The 21,352-nt window shown below is 46.2% G+C and overlaps 1 protein-coding gene across 5 annotated transcripts in view; it reads left to right on the top strand.

Moving 5' to 3' along the window:
* DGKD (diacylglycerol kinase delta) overlaps positions 1–21,352 on the top strand; it is a 131,665-nt gene that overhangs the window by 75,790 nt on the left and 34,523 nt on the right. For 3 of the 5 annotated variants that reach the window (XM_035006827.1, XM_035006826.1, XM_035006828.1), the window contains 6 exons: positions 16,155–16,259; positions 16,518–16,650; positions 17,876–17,982; positions 18,363–18,488; positions 18,618–18,720; positions 19,341–19,503. In XM_035006827.1, the coding sequence (XP_034862718.1) occupies positions 16,155–16,259; positions 16,518–16,650; positions 17,876–17,982; positions 18,363–18,488; positions 18,618–18,720; positions 19,341–19,503 (737 nt within the window). Of the gene's footprint in view, positions 1–12,927; positions 13,024–14,487; positions 14,621–16,154; positions 16,260–16,517; positions 16,651–17,875; positions 17,983–18,362; positions 18,489–18,617; positions 18,721–19,340; positions 19,504–21,352 lie in introns of those variants that run through there. The other 2 variants (XM_035006829.1, XM_035006830.1) reach the window with 2 other exon arrangements.

Raw genomic sequence — 21,352 nt, 5'->3', positions numbered from 1 at the left:
TCTTTCTTTCTTTCTTTCTTTCTTTCTTTCTTTCTTTCTTTCTTTCTCTTTCAGAGAGAGAGAGAGCGAGAAAGGGGGTGGGGAGGGGCAGAGGGAGAGAGAGAATCTTAGGCAGGTTCCACACTCAGGGTGGAGCCCGATGTGGGACTTGATCTCACAACCCTGAGATCATGAGCTGAGCCGAAATCAAGAGACGCTCAACCAACTGAGACACCCAGGCGTGCCTCTCGTTTCTTTTTTTAATGCAGTCAGGCTGATGGCAAGGTGAAGTTCCTCATGGATGGGATAAGGCATTGGACATGGTCAAGATTTTGATAGACACTTGAACCTCAGCATGTCCAAAATTGAGCTACAGACCCCTCCCGCAACTGCAAGTCCTGTTCACAGCCTTCTTCATCCCAGGATGGCAGCTCCATCTCTCCAGCTGTTCAGGGGGTAGTTGTTGGCTCCTCTTTGTCCCATACCCCATCCAGTCTGTCCCGAAACCCTGTTGCCTTCAGGACACTTGAGAGTGCAGCAAACCGTTCCCCTTCCCTTCTCTCTCGATGGGATTGCTGAGCATCCTCCCCAAAGGGTACTGATTTCTGCCCTGACGCTTATGTTCTGTTTTCAATAAAGTAACCAGAATGATGCTTTTTATTTTTATTTTTGTTTTTTTAAAAAAGATTTTATATTTGTCAGAGCGAGAGAGAGAGTGAGCACAATCAGGGGGAGCGGCAGGCAGAGGGAGAAGCAGGCTCCCCGCAGAGCAGGGAGCCCAATGCAGGGCTCCATCCCAGGACCCCGGGATCACGACCCGAGCCGAAGGCAGACGCTAACCGACTGAGCCACCCAAGTGTCCCAAGAATGATGCTTTTTAAACCTAAATCAGATGTCGGCCTTCTGCTCAAAAGCACCACAGCTCCCCGTTTCACTTGGCAGAAAGGGCAAAGTTCTTAGCGGTGCCTGCATGGTACCGTGTGGCCTGTTGCTTCCCCGGGTTCATCCCAGGCGCCTCTCCCCTGGGTCACTTGGCTCCAGTCACCGGCTGTGCTCCTGCTTCAGGCTGTGGCCCGTCCCTTCCTTTCCATGTCCTTCCAGTCTTTTCCAATGAGGAAAAGGGTATGTTGACCCTGACCTCCTTTTTCTGATCTTTTTTCCATAGATTTGTCACCAGTCACTACTCTCCATACTATGTAATTTACTTTATGGTAGTATTTAGTATTCATTTCCTGTCTACATTTGAATGAAAGCTCCACGGGAGCAGGGGGCTTGTCTGTTCAAGTGAAAGCTGCTTGAATTTACTTCTGAGAAGAAAGGAAGAATTTGGAGCCCAAACGTGAGGGTTGAGCGTGGGAGAGGAGGTGAAGCTGGCCTGTGGGGGGACCGTTCGCAGAAGGACACATCTAAATGTGGGAGTGGGACCCGAAGGGGCCTGTCTGGTTGGCAGCGGGATCTGTGGGTCTGGAGCTGGGGGGCGGCTTGTCTTGCACGTGTTTCGGGTCTATCCTGAGTGCACCTGCAGTTGGGGCAGGGCTGCTGGGGTCGGCCCACCCAGAAAGGGTGGTGCCGTGTGAGGGCAGGACCTGTGGTTCTGACATCCTCCCTTCTCGTGGCTGACAAGAAACGCAGCTTTATTGATTTTTCAAGCACTGTTGTGTGTAGAAATGAGTCCTGCCATTTCTGGTGCTCTCTCGTGCAGGCTCGAGTACCAGGCCACGTGTCACAGCCGGATAACAGAGCTCTGTGACCCTCATGTGTGCTTGCTTGGACTCAGGCGTATGGAGAGGACTTGATTGGGATTTCTTAGGGAATGTGCACCAGAGGTGTGTCCACATATTTCCTTGGCAGGCCAAATGTTTAATGAGTTTGCACTACCTACAAATGATTTTAACAAGATAAGATTACACTTTTAATTTGTGCCAAGGGAGACCATAGATGCCCTTGTTCTTAAGAAATACCACATTGTTCTGGAGTTACTCCCTATTTTCCCAGTTTAAACATATAAGATATAGAAAGTTGATTGTGGTTACTTATTTTTAATTAAGCCTTCTGAGATCATTGTAGATTCACATGGAGTTGAAATAATACAGAGATCCTTTGTGTTCTCTACCGAGTCTCCACCAGTGGTAATGTTTTGGGAAACTGTGGTACAACATCACAACCAGGATGTTGACATTGATACAGTCAAGAACCAGAATGTTTCCATCTGGACAGGGATCCCTGGGTTGCTTTTTATACCACACCCACTCCCTTCTTTAACCCCGGCAACCGTGGATCTGTTCATTTCTGTAATTTCATCATCTCAAGAATGCTGTATAAATGGGAACATACAGTATATAACCTCTGGGGATGGGCTTTTTTCATTCAACATAACTCCCTGGAGCTCCACCCAGGTTGTTGTTATATGTGTGATAGTTGTTGCCTTTTCTTCCTTGAGTAATATTCCATGGAATGGGTGTGCCATGGTGTGTTCAGTCATTTACCACTAAAGGACACCTGGGTTGTTTCCAGTTTTTGGCGATTGCAGGTAAAGCTGCTATGAACATTCATGGACAGGTTTTTGTGTGAACACAAGTCTTCATTTCTTTGGGATAAATGCCCAGGAATGGAATTGCTGGGTCTTACGGTAGCTGCATGTTTGGTTCTTCAAGAAATTGCCCAACAAACTGTTTGGCAGAGTGGCTGTATGATTTTACATGCCCACCAACAATGTGAGCTAGTTTCTCCACATCCTCTCCAGCATTTGGTGGTGTCACTGTTTCTTATTTTAAGCCATTTAGTAGGTGTATAGTTAATAGCGCATTGTGATTTAATCAGCATTTCCGTACTGGCTAATGAGGTGGAATGCCTCTCGCTGTGCTTAGTTGTTCCGTACATCCATCCTCTGACACCACTGGGGTGTGGCCTGCAGGGATGGACGTTTCTATTTGGTCTTCTCTGGACACTATGCACTGGGGTGCTGGAGTGCCTCATTTCTGCCTGGCACAGTGGGGGTGAGGGCCACAGTGTTTTCTGTGGTATTTGGCTGGAGTAGGGTGGTTATTGGCAACTCTACTATTGATTTTCTGCCTTGTTAGGCTGCCCCTTTCCTGGTCCCATGGCTAGAGAGAGCAGGCTTTTGGTGGACTTTTTAAGCCTTTCTGGCTGCTGGCTTCCTCAGCTCTGCTGTAGGATGCCTGAGGCCAACAGAGACCCCAGGAGCTCTGCTGCATGTCATTCTGAGACCCCGAGGCCTGTAGTTGGTCTGCCCTCTTCTCTCCACCTTCCAGAGTCTTCTCATATTTTTAAAATATCTAGTGTCCAGGGTGTTAGTTGTACTTAGAGGAATAGGAAAAAAATATGTCTAAGCTTCTTCCTGGAAGCAGAAGTCTGCTTGTTACTTTTATTATTTTTTGGACCAGCAAATCTGACAAGAGTGTCTGAGCGGCCCTCAGTCCGAGCTGCGTGTCTGTCCCCCTGCTCGTCGTGGCTTTCAGACCATCTCAAGCCCAGAACTTCGTGTTTATTACTATTCAGGTTGTTTGGTTTGGCCTGTGGTTCCAGCACGACAGAGTTTGCAGGATCTTGATCTTTTTGTCATTTAAGGTCACATTTACGAATGAGAGGCACATCCAGATAAATCTGTGATTAGGAATTGCTGGACAGGATGTGGCTGGTGAGTCAGGGACTGCCCTCGTCATCATCCTCCAGACCTACTTTCTCTACCCTCTGGTTGAACACTCGTGGGGAACCTGGTCAGAGTGGGCGGGGCAGCGGGCAGATGACTCAGTGAACTGTCCCTGTCGTCCTTGCCCCGATGCTCCAGTCCAATGCCCCTGCCAAAAAGGAAATGCACTGTGCCAGACACTGCATGTTCTGAGAGCCCGGGAGGACTCTTGGCGAGTGCCGGTTCCTCCCCTACCTCAGGCCCTCCGTGCCTGGCCGGGAATCCAGGTGGGACGCTGCTCTTGGGTAGAGGTCAGGAGCCAGCCTGCCTGGTGTCTCGACCCCTGCTTCCTTAACCCCAGGATGTAGGGCCTCAGTTTCTTCTCCCAACACCTGCTTTACAAGGTTCTGGAGAAGATGTAGTGTGCAAATATCTGTAAACACGCAGCAGATTTCTTGAGACTACTAAGTGCCCGACTGGTGGCTGCCACTGTCCTCTGGCACTCTGTTGCTGTCCCTGTCATAGCTAGTGCGTATATACTTCAAGTCCACGTTCTTCATTAAGCATCACTTCTGTATGTGTCTGGCACGTCGCCCTTTTCACCTTGGTCTCTCAAAGATCATTGCTTGTAGTTTAATGACCTCCTTGGTTAATTCTTCCCAGGCCACTGGAAGGTATATGTCTGGCTAGGGTGTCTTAGACTTGTTTGGAGAAGCTAAGTGTTTTCTCCTATTTCCTGGAAGATCATTTGTATGAAAGCAAGAGTTCTCATTTCAAATAAAACTTCTAAAGCTTTGTTTTGGAGCCTTTAGCATATATTATAAACTTAAGGTTTTATTTTATTTTATTCTTCATCATGATGAATGTACTTTTTAATCCGCATCACCTATTTCCCCCATCCTCCCATCCCCTTCCACCTCCCCTCTAGTAATCAGTTTATTCTCTGTAGTTAAGACTCTGTTTCTTAGTTTGTTTCTCTCTTTTTTTCCTTTGCTCATCTGTTTTGTTTCTTAAATTCCACACGAGTGAAATCATACAGTATGTGTCTTTCTGTCTGACTTAGGTCGCTTATTAGCATTATATTCTCTAGCTCCATCCATGTTATTGCAAATGGCAAGATTTCATTCTTTTCTCTGGCTGAATAATATTCCATTGTGTGTGTACACCCCCCCCCCACACCCCCCCCCCATCTTCTTTATCCATTCATCTTTCATTGGACACTTGGACTGCTTCCATAGTTTGGCTATTGTAAATAATGCTGCAGTAAACATAGGGGTGCATGTATCCCTTTGAATTAATGTTCTGTATTTTTTTGGTAAATACCCAATAGTGTGATTACTGGGTCTTAGGGTAATTCTATTTTTTTTTTTTTAATTTTTTATTCTTATGTTAATCCCCATACATTACATCATTAGTTTTAGAAGGGTAATTCTATTTTTAATTTTTTGAGGAACCTCCATAGTATTTTCTATAGTGGCTGCACCAGTGTGCATTCCCGCCAACAGTGCATGAAGGGTTCCCCTTTCTCCTCATCCTTGCCAACACCTGTTGTTTCTTATGTTGTTGATTTTAGCTATCCTAACAGGTGTGAGGTGTGATATCTCATTGTGGTTTTAACTTGCATTTCCCTGATGCTGAGTGATGTCAAGCATCTTTTCATGTGTCTGTGGGCCATCTGTATGTCTTCTTTGGAGAAATGTCTGTCTGGATCTTCTGCCTATTTTTAAATTGGATTATTTGGGGTTTTTTTTTGTTAAGTTGTATCAGTTCTTTATATATCTTGGATACTAACCCTTTATTGGAAATGTCATTTGCAGATATCTTCTCCTGTTCAGTAGGTTGCCTTTTAGTTTTGTTGATTGTTTCCTTCACTGTGCAGGACTTTTTTATTTTGATGTAGTCCTAATAGTTTATTTTTGCTCTTATTTCCCTTGCCTCAAGAAATCTAAAAAATGTTGCTACGGCCGATGTCAGAGAAATTACTGCCTGTGCTCTCTTCAAGAATTTTTATGGTTTCAAGTCTCACATTTAGATCTAATCCATTTTGAGTTTATTTTTGTATATGGTGAAAGGAATGGTCCACTTTCATTCTTTTGCATGTAGCTGTGTCCAGTTTTCCCAGCACCGTCTGTTGAAGAGAGTCTTTTTTGCATTGCATATTCTTGCCTCCTTTGTTGAAGATTAATTGACTATATAATTGTGGGTTTATTTTGGGGTTTTCTATTCTATTCAATTGATCTATGTGTCTATTTTATGCCAGTACATACTGTTTTGATCACTACTGTTTTTTTTTTTTTTTTTTAAGATTTTATTTATTTATTTGACAGAGAGAGAGAGAGAGAGAGCACACAGGTATTTGTGGCAGGCAGGGGGAGAGGGAGAAGCAGGCTTCCCGCTGAACAGGGAGCCCGATGTGGGGCTTGATCCCAGGAGCCGAAGGCAAACGCTTCACTGGCTGAGCCACCCAGGCGCCCTTGATCACTAGTGCTTGTAATATAACTTGAAGTCTGGAGTTGTGATACCTCCATTTTAGTTTTCAAGATTGCTATGGCTATTTGAGGTCTTTTGTGGTTCCATACAAATTTTAGCATTAGTCGGTTCTAGTTCTGTTAAAAATGCCATTGGTATTTTAATGGGGATTGCATTCATTCATTCATTCATTCATTCATTCATTCATTTTTTAAAGATTTTATTTATTTATTTGACAGAGAGAGACACAGTGAGAGAGGGGACACAAGCAGGGGGAGTGGGAGAAGGAGAAGCAGGTTTCCCGCTAAGCAGGGAGCCCGACACGGGACTTGATCCCAGGACCCTGGGATCATGACCTGAGCCGAAGGCAGACGCCCAACGACTGAGCCACCCAGGCGCCCATGGGGACTGCATTTAATCTGTAGATTGCTTTGAGTAGTATAGACATTTTAAAAATATTTGTTCTTCCAACTCATGACCCATGGAATGTCTTTCCATTTCTTTGCATTGTCTTAAATTTCTTTCATCACTGTTTCATAGTTTTCAGAGTACAGGTCTTTCACCTCTTTGGTTAAGCTGATTCCTAGATACTTTATTGTTTTTTGATGCCATTGTAAATGGGACTGTTTTCTTTCTTTTTTTTTTAAAACATTATATTTGTCAGAGAGACAGACAGAGCACAAGCAGGGGGAGTGGCAGGCAGAGGGAGAAGCAGGCTTTCTGCTGAGCAGGGAGCCTGATGTGGGACTCATTCCCAGGACTCTGGGATCATGACCTGAGCCGAAGGCACACACTTAACCAACTGAGCCACCCAGGCGTCCCATGGGACTGTTCTCTTAATTTCACTTTCTGCTGCTTCATTATTAGTGTATAGGAATGCAACAGATTTCTGTATGTTGATTTTGTATTCTGCGCCTTTACTGAATTCATTGATCAGTTCTGGTAGTTGTTTGTAGAGTCTTTAGGGTTTTCTATATATGGTATCATGTCGTCTGCACATAGTGAGAGCTTTCTTCTTCCTTACCAATTTAGATGCCCTCTATTTCCTTATATTGTCTGATTTTTGTGGCTAGGACTTCCAGTACTATGTTGAATAAAAGTGGGAGTGGACATCCTTTTCTTGCTCCTGACCTTAGGAGGAAAGCTCTTGTATTTTTCACCATTGAGGATAATGTTGGCTGTGGGTTTTTCATATATGGACTTTATTATGTTAAGTTATGTTCCCTCTAGACCTACTTTGCAGAGGGTTTTTATTATGAATGGTTGTTGTACTTTTATCAGATGCTTTTTCTGCATCTGTTGAATTGATCATACGGTTTTTATCCTTTCTCTTACTGATGTGACATATCACATTGATTGTTTTGCAAATATTGAACCACCTTGCATCCTGAGAATAAATCCCGCTTGATGGTGGTGTATGACTTTTTTTTTAATGTATTGTTGGATTAGGTTTGCTAATATTTTGTTGAGGATTTTTGCATCTTTATTCATGAGAAATATTGGCTTGTTCTCTTTTTTTTTGTGGTGTCTTTATCTGGTTTTGGTATCAGGGTGATACTGGCCTCATAGAATAAATTTGGAAGCTTTGAGAGTTTGAGAAGAATAGGTATTAACTCTTCTTTAAACATTTGGTAGAATTTGCTTGTGAAGCCATCTGGTCCTGGACTTTTGTTTTTTGGGAGAGGTTTTTTTTTTTTTTAAGATTTTATTTATTTATTTGACAGAGAGGGAGACAGCAAGGAGTGGGAGAGGGAGAAGCAGGCTTCCCGCTGAGCAGAGAGCCCGATGCGGGGCTCAATCCCAGGACCCTGGGATCATAACCTGAGTTGAAGGCAGATGCTTAATGCCTGAGTCACCCAGGCACCCCTTGGGGAGTTTTTTGATTACTGATTCAGTTTCATTGCTGGTAATTGGTCTGCTCAAGTTTTCTATTTCTTCCTACTTTATTTGTGGTAGTTTATATGTTTCTAGGAATTTATCCATTTCTTCTAAGTTGTCCAATTTGTTGGCATATAGGTTTTCATAATATTCTGTTATAATTGTATTTCTGTGGTTTGGCTGTTATTTCTCCTCTTTCAATAGTGATTTTGTTTGCGTCCTCTTTTCCTCTCTTTCTCTCTCTCTTTTGATGAATCTGGTGAGAGGTTTTTCAATATTGCTGATCTTTTCAAAGAATCAGCTCCTGGTTTCATTGCTTTGTTTTTTGTTTTTTGTTTTTTTGTTTCCATATCATTTATTTCTGCTCTAATCTTTATTAATTCCTTCCTTTTGCAGGGTTTTGGTTTTAATTGTTCTTTTTCTGTCTCCTTTAGGTGTAAGGTTGGGTTGTTTATTTGAGATTTTTCTTGCTTTTTGAGATAGGCCTGTATTGCTATAGACTTCACTCTTAGAACCCACTTTTGCTGCATCCCAAAGATTTTGGACTCTTGTGTTTTCATTTTCATTTGTTTACATGTAATTTTTGATTTCTTGGTTGACCCATTCATTGTTTAGTAGCATGTTGTTTAACTTCCATGTATTTGTGGTCTTTCCAAATTTCTGCACTGGACCCAGTGGATTTAATAGACATATTCAGAACATTCCATCCTAAAACAGCAGAATACACATTCTTTCAAGTGCACATGGGACATTCTCCAGAATAGATGAGATATTAGGCCACAAAATAAGTCTCAACAAATGCAAAAAAAAAAAATCAAAGTCATACCATGCATCTTTTCTGACCACAATGTTATGGAACTAGAAATCAATCACAAGGCTTTATTTGTTTTAATAATTATTTTTTTTAAATGAATAATTTACATACGTGGTACAGAAATTTAAAGGATAAAAGGTTTATAAAGGAGGTTCCCCGGCTCTGAGTGGTCCCCTCATTAGAGGCAACTAGTCTTTTTCCTTCTTCACCCACATTGTTCCTGCAGTTTGCATCGAGCACTTGACAATACATCTGAGAGGTTGTTCGCTGTAAGTGCATGAAGAAGTAGCTTCAGTCTCTTTAGTGGCTGTGTAGTATTCCATTGTATGAGTGCACCACAATTTATGTAGCCAGTCTCTACCAGGCTTACCTTGATCAGTATTTATTTCCACTCTTACTGTCTTTACAATGAGTGCTGCCATGAATAACCCCGTATATACTGTATATGGAAGTTCTCATGAAGACGTATTTGTAGAAGCACTATTCTAAGACAAAGATATATATTTTAAAGTTTGCTAGATTGGGGCGCCTGGGTGGCTTAGTCGGTTAAGCGTCAGACTCTTGGTTTTGGCTCAGGTAATGATCTCATGGGTCAGGAGATTGAGCCCCATGTTGGGCTCTGTGCTCAGGGAGGAGTCTGCTTGAAGATTCTCTCCCTCTGCCCCTCCCCCTCCTCACATGTGCACATGTGGATGCTCTCTCTCTCAAATAAATCTTTAAAAAAATAAAGTTTGCTTGATTTCACCAATGTTCCTCATAGGGGTTGTACTAATTTATACTATAACATATGAGAGTCAACAGGGCATGTTATCAAACTTTTGATCTCTATGAATCGGTAGGTTAAAAAGAAAAGTATTTAGTAATTTTAATTTGCATTTATCTTATGAGTAAGACTAAACATTTTCCCCTGTGTTTGGGTCCATTTTTTTTTTTTTTAAGATTTATTTGAGAGAGCGTTTGCCGGGGGAGGGGCAGAAGGGGAGGGAGAGGGACAAGCAGACTCTGCACTAAGCATAGAGCTGGTCACAGGGCTTGATCTCATGACCCTGAGATCATGACTTGAGCCAAAATCAAGAGTCAGATGGTTAACTGAGTCACTCAGGTGCCCCTGGATCTCTTTTCTTCCCCCCCCCCCTTTTTTTTTTTTAAGATTTTATTTATTTATTTGACAGAGAGAGACACAGTGAGAGAGGGAACACAAGCAGGGGGAGTGGGAAAGGGAGAAGCAGGCTCCCCGCTGAGCAGGGAGCCCGATGCAGGGCTCGATCCCAGGACCCCGGGATCATGACCTGAGCCAAAGGCAGATGCTTAACGACTGAGCCACCCAGGCGCCCCATCCCTGGATCTATTTCTAACACTATTTTAGAGTAGCTCTGCTAGTCTCTTGTGTTGATTCACACATTTCCATCTTCTTTTGCCTATTTCTTGTACACTTGGCTTTCTAACCAGACTTTATTTAAGAGTCTGGGCAGCTGTGCCATTTTTCTTTTGATTCAGTTATATGGTTGGTTTTATTCCAAATTCTGTATCCTTTTTACTGAAATAGAGCATACGTATGGAAAAGTACACTTACTACAAGTGCACAGCTTGATGGATGTTCCAGATAAAGGAGCAGAGCATTAGCAGCCTCCAGTAGTTCTCCCATGTACCCTTGTTCCCAAAAGCAAGCACTGGAAGCAGCTAGCTTCCAACACCATCAGTTAGTTTTGCCTGGTTTATCTTAACTTTATATATGCGTATGCAATTGTATAAACAGTAAATGTTCTTTTGTGTCTGGCTTCTTTCTTTCAGTATTATAAAATACATTGTGTTATTAGCAGTAGATGGTTTGTTCTCATTGTTCCGTGGTTTTCCGTTATATAAATATATTACAGTATATTTGTCTAGTCTACCAGTGCTGGGTGTTTGGGTTGTGTTCATTGTAGGCCTCTTACCAGTACTGATGCCATAAACGTTTGTGTGTGTTTTGATGAGGAGTGTTTAGGTGGAATTGCTGGGCCATAGGGTGTACATGAGTTCAGCTTTACTGTTTTCCAAAGTCATTGCACCAAATTGCCTTCCTACTAGCCTTGTATGGTTGTTCTAGTTGATGTACGTCCTTACCGATACTTGACGTTGTCCACATTTTTCAGTTCAGCCACCGTGAAAGGTACACCATGCTGGGATTTTAATGTCCAGTTCCTAGATTACTAACAAGGTTGAGTGCATTCTCATGTGCCTTATTGGTTGTGAAATAACTGTTTGAGTCTTTTGTCCATTTTTCTGTTAGTTGGCCTATTTTCTTACTGATTGTTTTTATTTTTCAATTTTTTGAAAAGATTTTATTCATTAGAGAGAGAACAAGCGGGGGGAAGGGCAGAGGGAGAGAGAGAGTGTCTCTCTCTTTTAAGATTTTATTTATTTTTGTGAGAGACAGAGACAGAGAGCGGGTGAGCACAAGCAGGGGGAGGGGTAGAGGCAAACTCCCCACAGACCGGGGAGCCCAATGTGGGACTCGATCCCAGGACCCTGGGATCATGACCTGAGCTGAAGGCAGACGCTTAACTGACTAAGCCACCCAGGTGCCTGAGAGAGAGAGAATCTCAAGGAGACTCCACGCTGAGCTGGGAGCCCGATGCGGGGTTCCATCCCACTACCCTGAGACCATGACCTGAGCCAAAACCAAGAGTCAGACAGTTAACTGACTGAGCTACCCAGATGCCCCTTTTCTTACTGATTTTTAAGTTCTCTTACCCTCAGGAGAATTTCGGTAAGTGTCTGAAGATTCACCTTGGTTTACTGCTTTCCTGGCCTGCCTCCTCAGATTAGGAGAGAAATGCTTCCACCATTTTCTCTGTGATATCCTTTCTCTTTCAGTCTCTCTTGTCTTGCTAGCTTCAAGGTCCACAGTGTGCTTTCACTCTCCAGTTAAGTGGGTTTCCATGACGTGGTCTGTCACCTTCCTCTGTAGTATTACTCTGTCCCCTCCCTCGGTACCAAGTCTGCTTATCATCACTGACTCTCTGTGATGTCACTGGTCCTGTCAAGTTCATGTATGACCCTACTTTTAATTTGCGTTTACCATTTCAGTTGATTTAGTTATGTGAGCCATTTCTTTGCTTGAAAAATAGAGAGCATTTTTGGTCTCTAAAGCCTTTTCTGTGTGAAGGCTAGATTTTGGGAATAGTGGGTATAGTTTCACCTTTTTTGCACCATTCCTTGGTTTCTAAGAGTTGTGGTCTTGGCCGCAATCCAAACAGAGGGACAGTTCAATTATTTCTAGGAACATCTCTTCCTGCCTTCTTCCTGTCCTGTGAGCGGGGTGAGCAGCCAGGAGAGGTCTCATCCAGCACCTGCTTCTCTCTTGGGGCCTGTCCTGCCCACTCTGTCTCCCAAATCAAGGAACTGAATAAGAAACCCTGTCCAGGACAGCTCTTTTATTAGCAGCTGCTCATTTTCCTTTTCTTCTGAGGAGACCCTTCCATCTCCACCTTTCTTGTGCACTGGCCCCAGGCTGGTGTTAGGGAAGCAAAGAGGGACAGGCAGGAGCCTTTGTTGGGGTATTCGACACTGCCAGTTGGTGTTTGGGAAGCTTCCTCAGGGCCAGAAGGCTGTTGAGGACCTTGCCAGGAGACCAGGGTGAGGAGGAATCTTTCAAGGCGATGGAGTCATGACCAGTCTTGTGGACCACTAAGAAATACGGATTCTGTCTCAAAGGTGACAGGACGTGACGGGAGAGAAGCGGAGATGGACTTTTATTTGGTGGGAGTCTTCTGTGACGATTCTCATGATCTGAGACATGGACTGTTGGTACTAGACCGGTCTCAGGAGGGTGGTGTCACATGGTCCTATCAAACAGGTAATGCCCTCAGATCAGGCCCTAGAGCCTGAAGCAGCACTGGTGTGTATGTGTGAGAGCGTGCTTCCACCCTCGGACAACACTGGGGTGTGACATTGACATGACAGCCCCCGCATTCAGAGGGGTGTGTGGAGGCACAGGGAGGGGAGGTAGATGCTCCGGGTTACACAGCTCATCAGGACTTCAGACCTGGAAGAGTGTCCTAAAGCCACGTGTCGGGTCCCGTGTAAGTCCTGTGCACATGGGTCCCTTTCAGTCCCATAACAACCCAGGTAGCTAACTTTTCTCCTCCTTTTCCAGAATAGAAACGATGACAGTCTACCCATGTTTCCTGGCCTGTCAGTGGCTGGGTAGGGTTCAAATCTGTCTGTCTGAGGCTTCTTCAAACCTGCACAAGTAAGAGTTTTTTAAAAAGGCTGAGGGGCGCCTGGGTGGCTCAGTCGGCGAAGCGTCTGCCTTCGGATCGGGTCATGATCCCAGGGTCCTGCGATGGAGCTGCGCATCAGGCTCCCTGCTCGGCGGGAAGCCTGCTTCTCCCTCTCCCACTCCCCCTGCTGGTGTTCCCTCTCTCGCTGTGCCTCTCTCTGTCAAATAAATAAATAAAATCTTAAAAAAAATAAAAAATAAAAAGGCTGAAACCAGGTTCTTGGACATTTATCTGTCAGTGTTTACTCACTGTAAACAACCACACAGATTGAGGAAGTGATGTCATCTATCATTTGTTTCATCTTAACTCCCTGTCTTTAAACACAACAGTTTTGTCTATAACTTGCTGCCCCGTGGTGCCCAGTACTCACAAAGCTATTCCACAGTCGTTCCCCGCCCCCCCCTTCGGCTTGTGGAAGATGCTGGGCCCAAAGATCTATCTTCTCAGACGATACAGCTGAGTTCTGGAATAATGTGAGCACTTCATCTTGTAAAGGTTGTCACAGGAGTAGCAGATGCAAGACCTAAAATAGAATGGACATAAAAAATGTCATTGTTCTCTTCCGTAACTCTTCTGTCATATTGTATAACTCTTAATATAATCTCTGACTTACGCAAAATATATTCTCTTTCTCTAACTATATTTATTACACGGATAAAAATTTTTAAGTATTAGGACTCATCCCAGAATGGATAATAAAGAAATGCTTGCTGAGATTTATAGACAGACCATGAAAATTCCTTAAAGCACCGACCCCAGGCCATTGGCAGTTGCCAGCTCGCCCATGGCCTTCCCTGACCACCCTGTCCGTACAAAGCGCCCACCAGCCGCATTCCCACGACTACTTCGTCTTCAGGGCCTGTGTCTGAAATTGCTTCCTTGTTTTTCTGTCTCTCTGCAGGGTCAGTGCTCTGTGAGTGGGAACCTGGCCTGTCATAGTCTTGGAATCTCAGGTCTAAAGCAGACACTCGGCATGTGCTTTGCTGGGCAGATCCTGGGATATGGGCTGGCTATTCATGGTGCTCTCCACATGTAGAGCACAGCAGCTGCCACCCCCATCCTCGGGAGGGGCACCCAGCTTCTCCAGTCCTCTGTTTTCTCTGTCCTCCAGCGCCGCACCTCCCCCCCCGCCCTGCAGCTTTCCCAGTCTGGCCTCTGTGTAGTTATCCCCGTGACATGGGAGAATGGACCATGCATTTGTGACCCAGTTCTAATTATCCCCTTCTGTGATTAAACCTTACAGGTGGTTCTAGAAATCACCAAAGAGATAATTTACAAAATACCATTTCTAAATTTCCCGAACCAAAAACATGATCATCTAATAATTTGAGTGTTGCTAATATAAATTAAAGCTAAAAGATGGGCCCAAATCCAAAAGTTAAGTAGCATGATTTATGGGTGAATCCTTGGGGACACAGGCATTTTCCTAACACTGCTGGTGGGAATGCAGATGGCACCAGCCCCAGGGAGGGAATTTGGCAGGAAAATTACATATGCGCTTATTCTTCGTCAGGGCAGTTCTGCTTCTAGGAACTTCTCCCCCAAATACACCAGGAAACATATGAGGTCAGTGAAAAAGCTATTCATTGCAGCACTATTTGAGCTAGGAAAGGGTTTTCAACAACGTAAGATTTCTATTAATAGGGAGCTGATTGAATAGACTCCGGGGCTTCTGTCCAGTGGAGCTCTGTGCAGCTGTAAGAGAGAGTAAGGAAACACCCCATGTTGCTAAGGAGAGGTAGGCAGGATAGATATGAAATGAAAAAGCAAAGGTGGAGAAAAGTATGTGTGTGATACTACTTTTTTAAAAAGAGGGAAATTCGAATAGATATGTGTTTGCATCTGTCTTAAAAAGGAAGGATAAACCATACTCGTACTTATTTATTTTTTTAAGATTTATTTATTTATTTATTTGACAGAGAGAGAGAGAGAGAGAGACAGCAAGAGAGGGAACACAAGCAGGGCGAGTGGGAGAGGGAGAAGCAGGCTTCCTGCAGAGCAGGGAGCCCGATGCGGGACTCGATCCCAGGACCCTGGGATCATGACCTGAGCCGAAGGCAGACGCTTTAACGACTGAGCCACCCAGGCGCCCCTCGTACTTATTTTTTTGAAGCTGCCTGTGGGGAAAGGAGGGAACCAGGCTGTGGGGGACACAAGTTGAAGCTGGACTTCTGACTGTACCTATTTTGTAGATTTGACTTTGGAACCATGTAGATATTGTACATCAGTACAAAACAAAATATGTAAAATGTTACGACTTTTTAAAATTTTGGTAGACATTGTCAAATTCTTCCCTCAAAAGTTTATACTCTTTTCTCCCATACTTCTGCCAACACTGGATCACCATCTTTCAAAACTTTGCCAGTCTGATAGGTAAAAAATAGATGGCCGTTTTCATCTGTGTTCCCCAATGACTAGAGCATTTAAGCATCTTTTTATTCATTTATTAGCCCTTTGTATTTCTTCTCTGAGATGCAAGTCCATAGCTTTTTTTTGGTAAGAAAGATCTTTCTATTGATTTGTAAAAACTCTTTATATGTTGTGGATACAGTTTTCATTTATTGATTATTACAGGTTCCTGACCTCATTTCCAGTTAAGTTGTTCAGGCCCTTGAGTGTAGTAGCTGGTTGTTTTTCTCTTGTCACATAGTACAGGTTTTGTACAAGGACATTACGTATGATACATTTGAAATGCTTATATTTCACGTAACTTGGACCAACTTTCCCTAAACTGTTCAGGTGCTGGACCTCAATTTGTGAGCTCTTTGGAGTGATAGCAACTGTGTTTTCTTTCCTTTTTAAAATTTTCCTGTGGCTTATTACCTTGTCTGAGTGGTAGTTGGTCGGTGAATGTCCACTTGAGTTGATTTTTAGTGAACGTATAAACTAAATTTGATTGTTTCTTGGGTTTGAGACTTTTCTTGATTTTTAATGACCCATGATGGTCATTTTTATGTTCTGTTCAATTGAGAATCTGAACGAGTCTGTCATTTTTCATTAAAAAAATATAGTGAAAGTAGATTTTGAAAAAGTTTGTAGAGTTGTTGGCATTTGTCCTTTGTTCATTGCTCTATCGCCTGTATTTCTTGTTTCCTTCTAGGTCATCACTCCATGTAGGAAGCTCATCTTGTGTGCCGATAACAGGAAAGAAATGGAAGAGTGGATCGCAGCACTGAAGACCGTCCAGAACAGGGAGCACTTTGAGGTCCGGAAAGAGAAACATCCCTTCTTGTTACCCGCCCATTAATATTCTGCCATCCAGCATCAACCATGTGTGGACTGAGCAGTCTGGCAGTCACTTTCTCAGCATGTTCCTTGTAAAATTAAGGCTCATCGCTCGTCCTTTTGGCTGACCCTTTCTCTTCTCCTCTCTTGGAAGCTTTATTGAATCCCATTCAAGTTACCACATTCAGGGATGTCAAAGGGACACCTTATCTTTGCCATCCCTCTTTTCTTCTTCCAGCCTACCCAGTACAGCATGGACCATTTCTCAGGGATGCACAATTGGTACGCCTGCTCCCATGCGAGGCCGACCTACTGCAATGTGTGCCGGGAGGCTCTGTCCGGGGTCACGTCACATGGGCTGTCCTGTGAAGGTACGAGTGGCGTGTTAGTCTGCTGGGAAACGTGGCCTGAGGTTTGACTTGACGAAGCCTTAGAAACCCTTGAATAGTCCCCACAAATCAGTCAGATGTGTTTATTTTACCTACTAAGGAGTCTGATAAATTATTTTGTGTAGTAACGGAAAAGTAAAAAGGGAAGTGGTGGTGATAAGGAGGCATGAAGAGGAAACGTGAAAGACACAGAGGGAAAGAGGTTGAAAATCAGTCCTCCCCGAGGTAGTTAGACCCCCTTGGAAAACTGAGCTGTGGATAAACAGATTAAACATGGTCTTCCAGGTCTGGAGGGTGGGTTGTAGTGGTTGCACAAGGGCAGAGGTCAGGAGCAGAAGCCGACAAGCTCTGGACCCTGGGCCAGTTCCCACCTGCTGCCTGTGTTTGTACGACCTGTGAGGTTAAGACTGGTTTGTACATTTTAAATGGTTGCAGGGCGCCTGGGTGGCTCAGTTGGTTAAGCATCCAACTCTTGATTTTGGCTCAGGTTATGATCTCAGGGTTGTGAGATCGAGCCCCATGTTGGGCTCCATGCTCAGCGCAGTCTGCTTGTCCCTCTCCCTCCCCCTCTGTCCATGCCACCCCCCACCCCCCCACCCCCGAGCACTCACATGCTCTCAAATAAAAAAAAAATTTTTTTTTTTAAGATTTACTTGTTAGAGAGAGAGTGTAAGCGGGGGGTGGGGCAGAGGGAGAGGGAGAAACAGACTCCCCACTGAGCGTGGAGCCAACACAGGGCTTGATCTCAGGACCCTGAGATCATGACCGGAGCTGAAATCAAGAGTTGGATACATAACCAACTCAGCCACTCAGGTGCCCCAAAATAAATAAAATCTTAATAAAAGTGGGGGGGAGACAATTTTGTGACCTAGAAATCCTGTGATTTCTAAATTTCGGTGACCGTGCATGTGGCATGGTTCGCAGTGGTGCTTGTGTTGCTGGGCAGGGCTGAGGAGTCGGGTCAGAGCCTGTGTGCAGCCCCCCGAAACGGACTCCCGCTGTCCCGGCTGCTGGTCTCACTGCTCAAACTCTGTGCATAGCCCCGCTGTGTAGTTTACAACACGGGGAGCGCTCCGTGTTCATTCCCAGCCATCCTAGAGGAGCAGGGCAGGTCCTGCGGGACCACCTCCTCAAGCATGGGAAGCACCGTGCTGGATGAGGCTTGAAAAAGTTGAGGCTTGAGGGTCCCGTGTCTGTTCTCTCTCAGTGTGCAAATTTAAGGCCCACAAACGGTGTGCCGTGCGTGCAACCAACAACTGCAAGTGGACCACGCTGGCCTCCATTGGGAAGGACATCATTGAGGACGAGGACGGGGTATGCATGGGGGGAACCGCCCACAGGGCCCTGTGCTGGGGCCGCCAACCCTGCATCGACCTTCTCCACGTCATGCTGGCATCGGGGCCAGGTCCCCCCCCCCACTGGCCTGTGCTCACTTCTCTTGCTCGCACTGGGTGTGAGGGGCTCTGCACGGTCTGCTGTGCCTCTCAGCCTGGCCAGCCCTTGTGAGTCGTGCTGTGCTCACCGGCAGCAGGAGTGGGGTGCCGGGCAGCTCGCTGCAGACCCTGCCTTCCCCCTGCTTGTGTCGAGCAGCAGGTCTTGGTTGAGTTTGTTTCAGAGCATTTTTGTGTGAACGCTTCCTCGCCTGTGTGTGGGGCTCTGGGGACGTCCCTGGTGCACACGTCTCTGGTTTGCAGATCGCCATGCCGCACCAGTGGCTGGAAGGAAACCTGCCCGTGAGTGCCAAGTGCACGGTGTGCGACAAGACGTGTGGCAGCGTGCTGCGCCTGCAGGACTGGCGCTGCCTCTGGTGCAAGGCCATGGTGAGTGGGCGTGGCCACGCAGGCTGGTACCCGCTCCCTGTACGTTCTCAGCCGGCCCCCAGGTGCCCACTGCCGCAGTGGCAGGGAGGGTTCTGGGGCATGCCGGTGACCCCTTGTGATGTGTTTCAGGTGCACACGTCATGTAAAGAGTCCTTACAGACCAAGTGCCCGCTGGGCCTGTGCAAGGTGTCGGTCATCCCGCCCACTGCGCTCAACAGCATCGATTCTGATGGTGGGTACCTCGTGCTCTCCTGGCTCACCCGCGTTCTCCCCTCCCCCGTGCCGGAATGGGTGACCCTGGTGATCTGGGGATGTGGTCGGGAAGTGGTCAGGCCAGGCAGCTGGGGAGAGAAGACGTGCATAGAGGTGGTAAACGGAGTCCTGTGGCTGTTGGGCACACTGGGACGGGAGCCGTGCGCTGTGCTTTCCGTCTGCTGGCTTCCATCTGGCCGCAGATGTGGATCAGTGTTCACCCGCACCTGCTCACCTGTCCAGATGGTAGATGACGATGTGTGTTAACAGGCCTTGGTAGAAGGTAGGAAACTGGGGTGCGGATCTTAGGAACTAGCTCCTCCAGATTGAGAGCAAGAGGGAAGGACAGCAGTGAAGTGAATGGTCTTTTTGAAACCGAGTCATGTAAGCACAAGGTCAAACTGCATGGGAGCACTGTCCTTCTCCGTGGGGAATGGGGATGGGGAAGAATGTTTATTGATCCCTGGCTGGTGACTGAGTGTGCACGTGGAAGTTACAGGTCTCTTGCAGGTGTTGGCTGCTTTTTATATGGTGGAGCCCCCGCCGGGATCTTGAATAGCTTTCTCATTTTCTCCTCTCCCTTTCCATCCTCACATCCAGGCTTCTGGAAGGCCACGTGCCCTCCGTCCTGCACAAGCCCATTGTTGGTCTTTGTCAATTCCAAAAGTGGGGACAACCAGGGTGTGAAGTTCCTCAGAAGATTCAAACAGCTGCTGAACCCCGCCCAAGTCTTTGACCTCATGAACGGAGGACCACACCTCGGGTAGGAAGGTTATAAAATAGAACTTTCTTGGAGTTTTAAAAATGTTTGAAGATAATGCATTGCTCATGAACAAAATGATTCAAAAATACAGACAAATTTAAACAGGAAATAAAAATAGTCTTTGTTGGACAGCGAATAGAGCTGCGTGTTTTTCTAGCTCTCCTGTGTGTAGGTCACTTGTGCAGACGCCCTTCTAAGTCGGGTTCCCTGCCGTTACCCGTTACCTCCCGTTGCACTACCTGCTCTTGGCATCTGTCAGCATGGGCGTGTTCTTATGTCCGTGATTGCAGGTCTGCCCCGTTCTTTGTAGTGCTGCCTGGTGCTGAGGAGGACGTTTTTCTCCAGTGGGGCCGCCAGGGCGAGTCTTCATTTTGGGAGGGCACAGGAGGTCTCTTACCTCACAGGTACACTGTACTTTCAGGTCCCGTGACACGTGCAGACACGTGAAGCCCAGTGTATGGGGCAAAGGAATTACGGCTTTTATTTGTTAGCTGGAGATCTGAGGTGTGTTCTTTCTACTTTTGTACATTGTGTAGTTTGTGGAGAACATTCGCTGCTGTGAGTTGTGTCATTTGAATGAACTCTTAGCTTCCTTGCTTGGCAGCACCAGTTCAAGGTAGGAACTCTAAGAGGCCGCCTTGCCTGGAAGGGAGATTGTCCAGGATATTTGTTGTGGAAGGAGCTTGCAGAACGTGTTCTCTGGTGTGTATTTGCCTTGGAGGCTCCTAGGAGTGTGTTGTTTTGGAGTCAGGTGTTGCTGGAACAGGAGCCTGGGCACCTGGCAGGGCAGAGGAGCATGCCCGCCGGCACCCTGGGGGTCTGGCGTGTCGCTTGTCCCCACAGGCAGCAAGGCACTGTTGGGGAGCGTCACTGGCGGCAGCCTGCCGGCCTGGCCCTCAGAGGCTGTCCTCCACGCATTTCTCCAGGTGGACTGATGAACTGTTGGTCTGTGTGTGGGAGCACATTCACTCTCGGCTTGATAGTCTTTAAAAAAAAAAGAAAAAAAAAGTCATTTTAGTTAAAAAATGGGGCCAGTGGCGGGATCATCAAAAGCCCTCGTATCCCGAGCAAGTCCGGGCCTTTACCCAGCAGGGCACTGGGGTCACTGGGTGGGGGCTGAGGAATGGGCGGGGCCGGCTGGCCGCACAGCACGACCTGAGAACAGCCGAGTGCGCGTCTTGGTGTGCGTGCAAAGCCCCGCAGTCGGCCGTAAAGTCGCGGGGGACCAGCCGGCTTCAGAAGCGCCCACAGAGGTGCTGTGGGTGCTAGTTTAGTAAGTTCCCATTTCTGGGAATCAGCCTTGACCTCCGGCAGTCACCTCAAAACTGGAGATACTGCTTCATTTTCCCGATTCCCAGCCTGGACGTGTCGCATCTCCTTCAGAGAAGGAAGGCCTGAGAGAGGCCAGTGTTCGCAAGGGAACACACGTGGCCATTTTTCTCACAACCTGAGGTGCAGCCTTGCTGCTTCAGGCCCTCAGCCCTGTTGGTAGCCTGAGTCTCGTGCTGTGTCACTCATTCCAGTTTGTTCTCTGAGGACTTCCTCTGGCTGGGACTCTGCCAGATGCAAGGCCAAGTAAGGTGGGGTCCTTGTGTTCAGGGTGCACAGCACGCAAACCGGTAGTCAAGGTCACGAGACAGGGCGATGTACAGATTCTTTAGGAACCCAGGGAAGGAGCATACAAATGAGACTGGAGAGTGTCTCAGTTTCTCTGCTGAGCTGGTGTTGGAGATGAGTGGCAGAGAGGAGGCGGGCAGCCTGCTAGGCAGAGGGGCTGTGTGTGCAGGGAGGTGAGGACGTGGTGGTGCGGCTGGGCGAGCCGTGGGGCTGGGGCAGGTGGCAGGCAGCT

This window comes from Mirounga leonina, unplaced genomic scaffold (genome assembly GCF_011800145.1).
Source record: "Mirounga leonina isolate KUSES-001 unplaced genomic scaffold, KU_Mleo_1.0 Mir_151, whole genome shotgun sequence".
In the NCBI taxonomy this organism is placed as follows: Eukaryota; Metazoa; Chordata; class Mammalia; order Carnivora; family Phocidae; genus Mirounga; species Mirounga leonina.
This window is presented reverse-complemented; position numbering and strand designations above follow the sequence as displayed.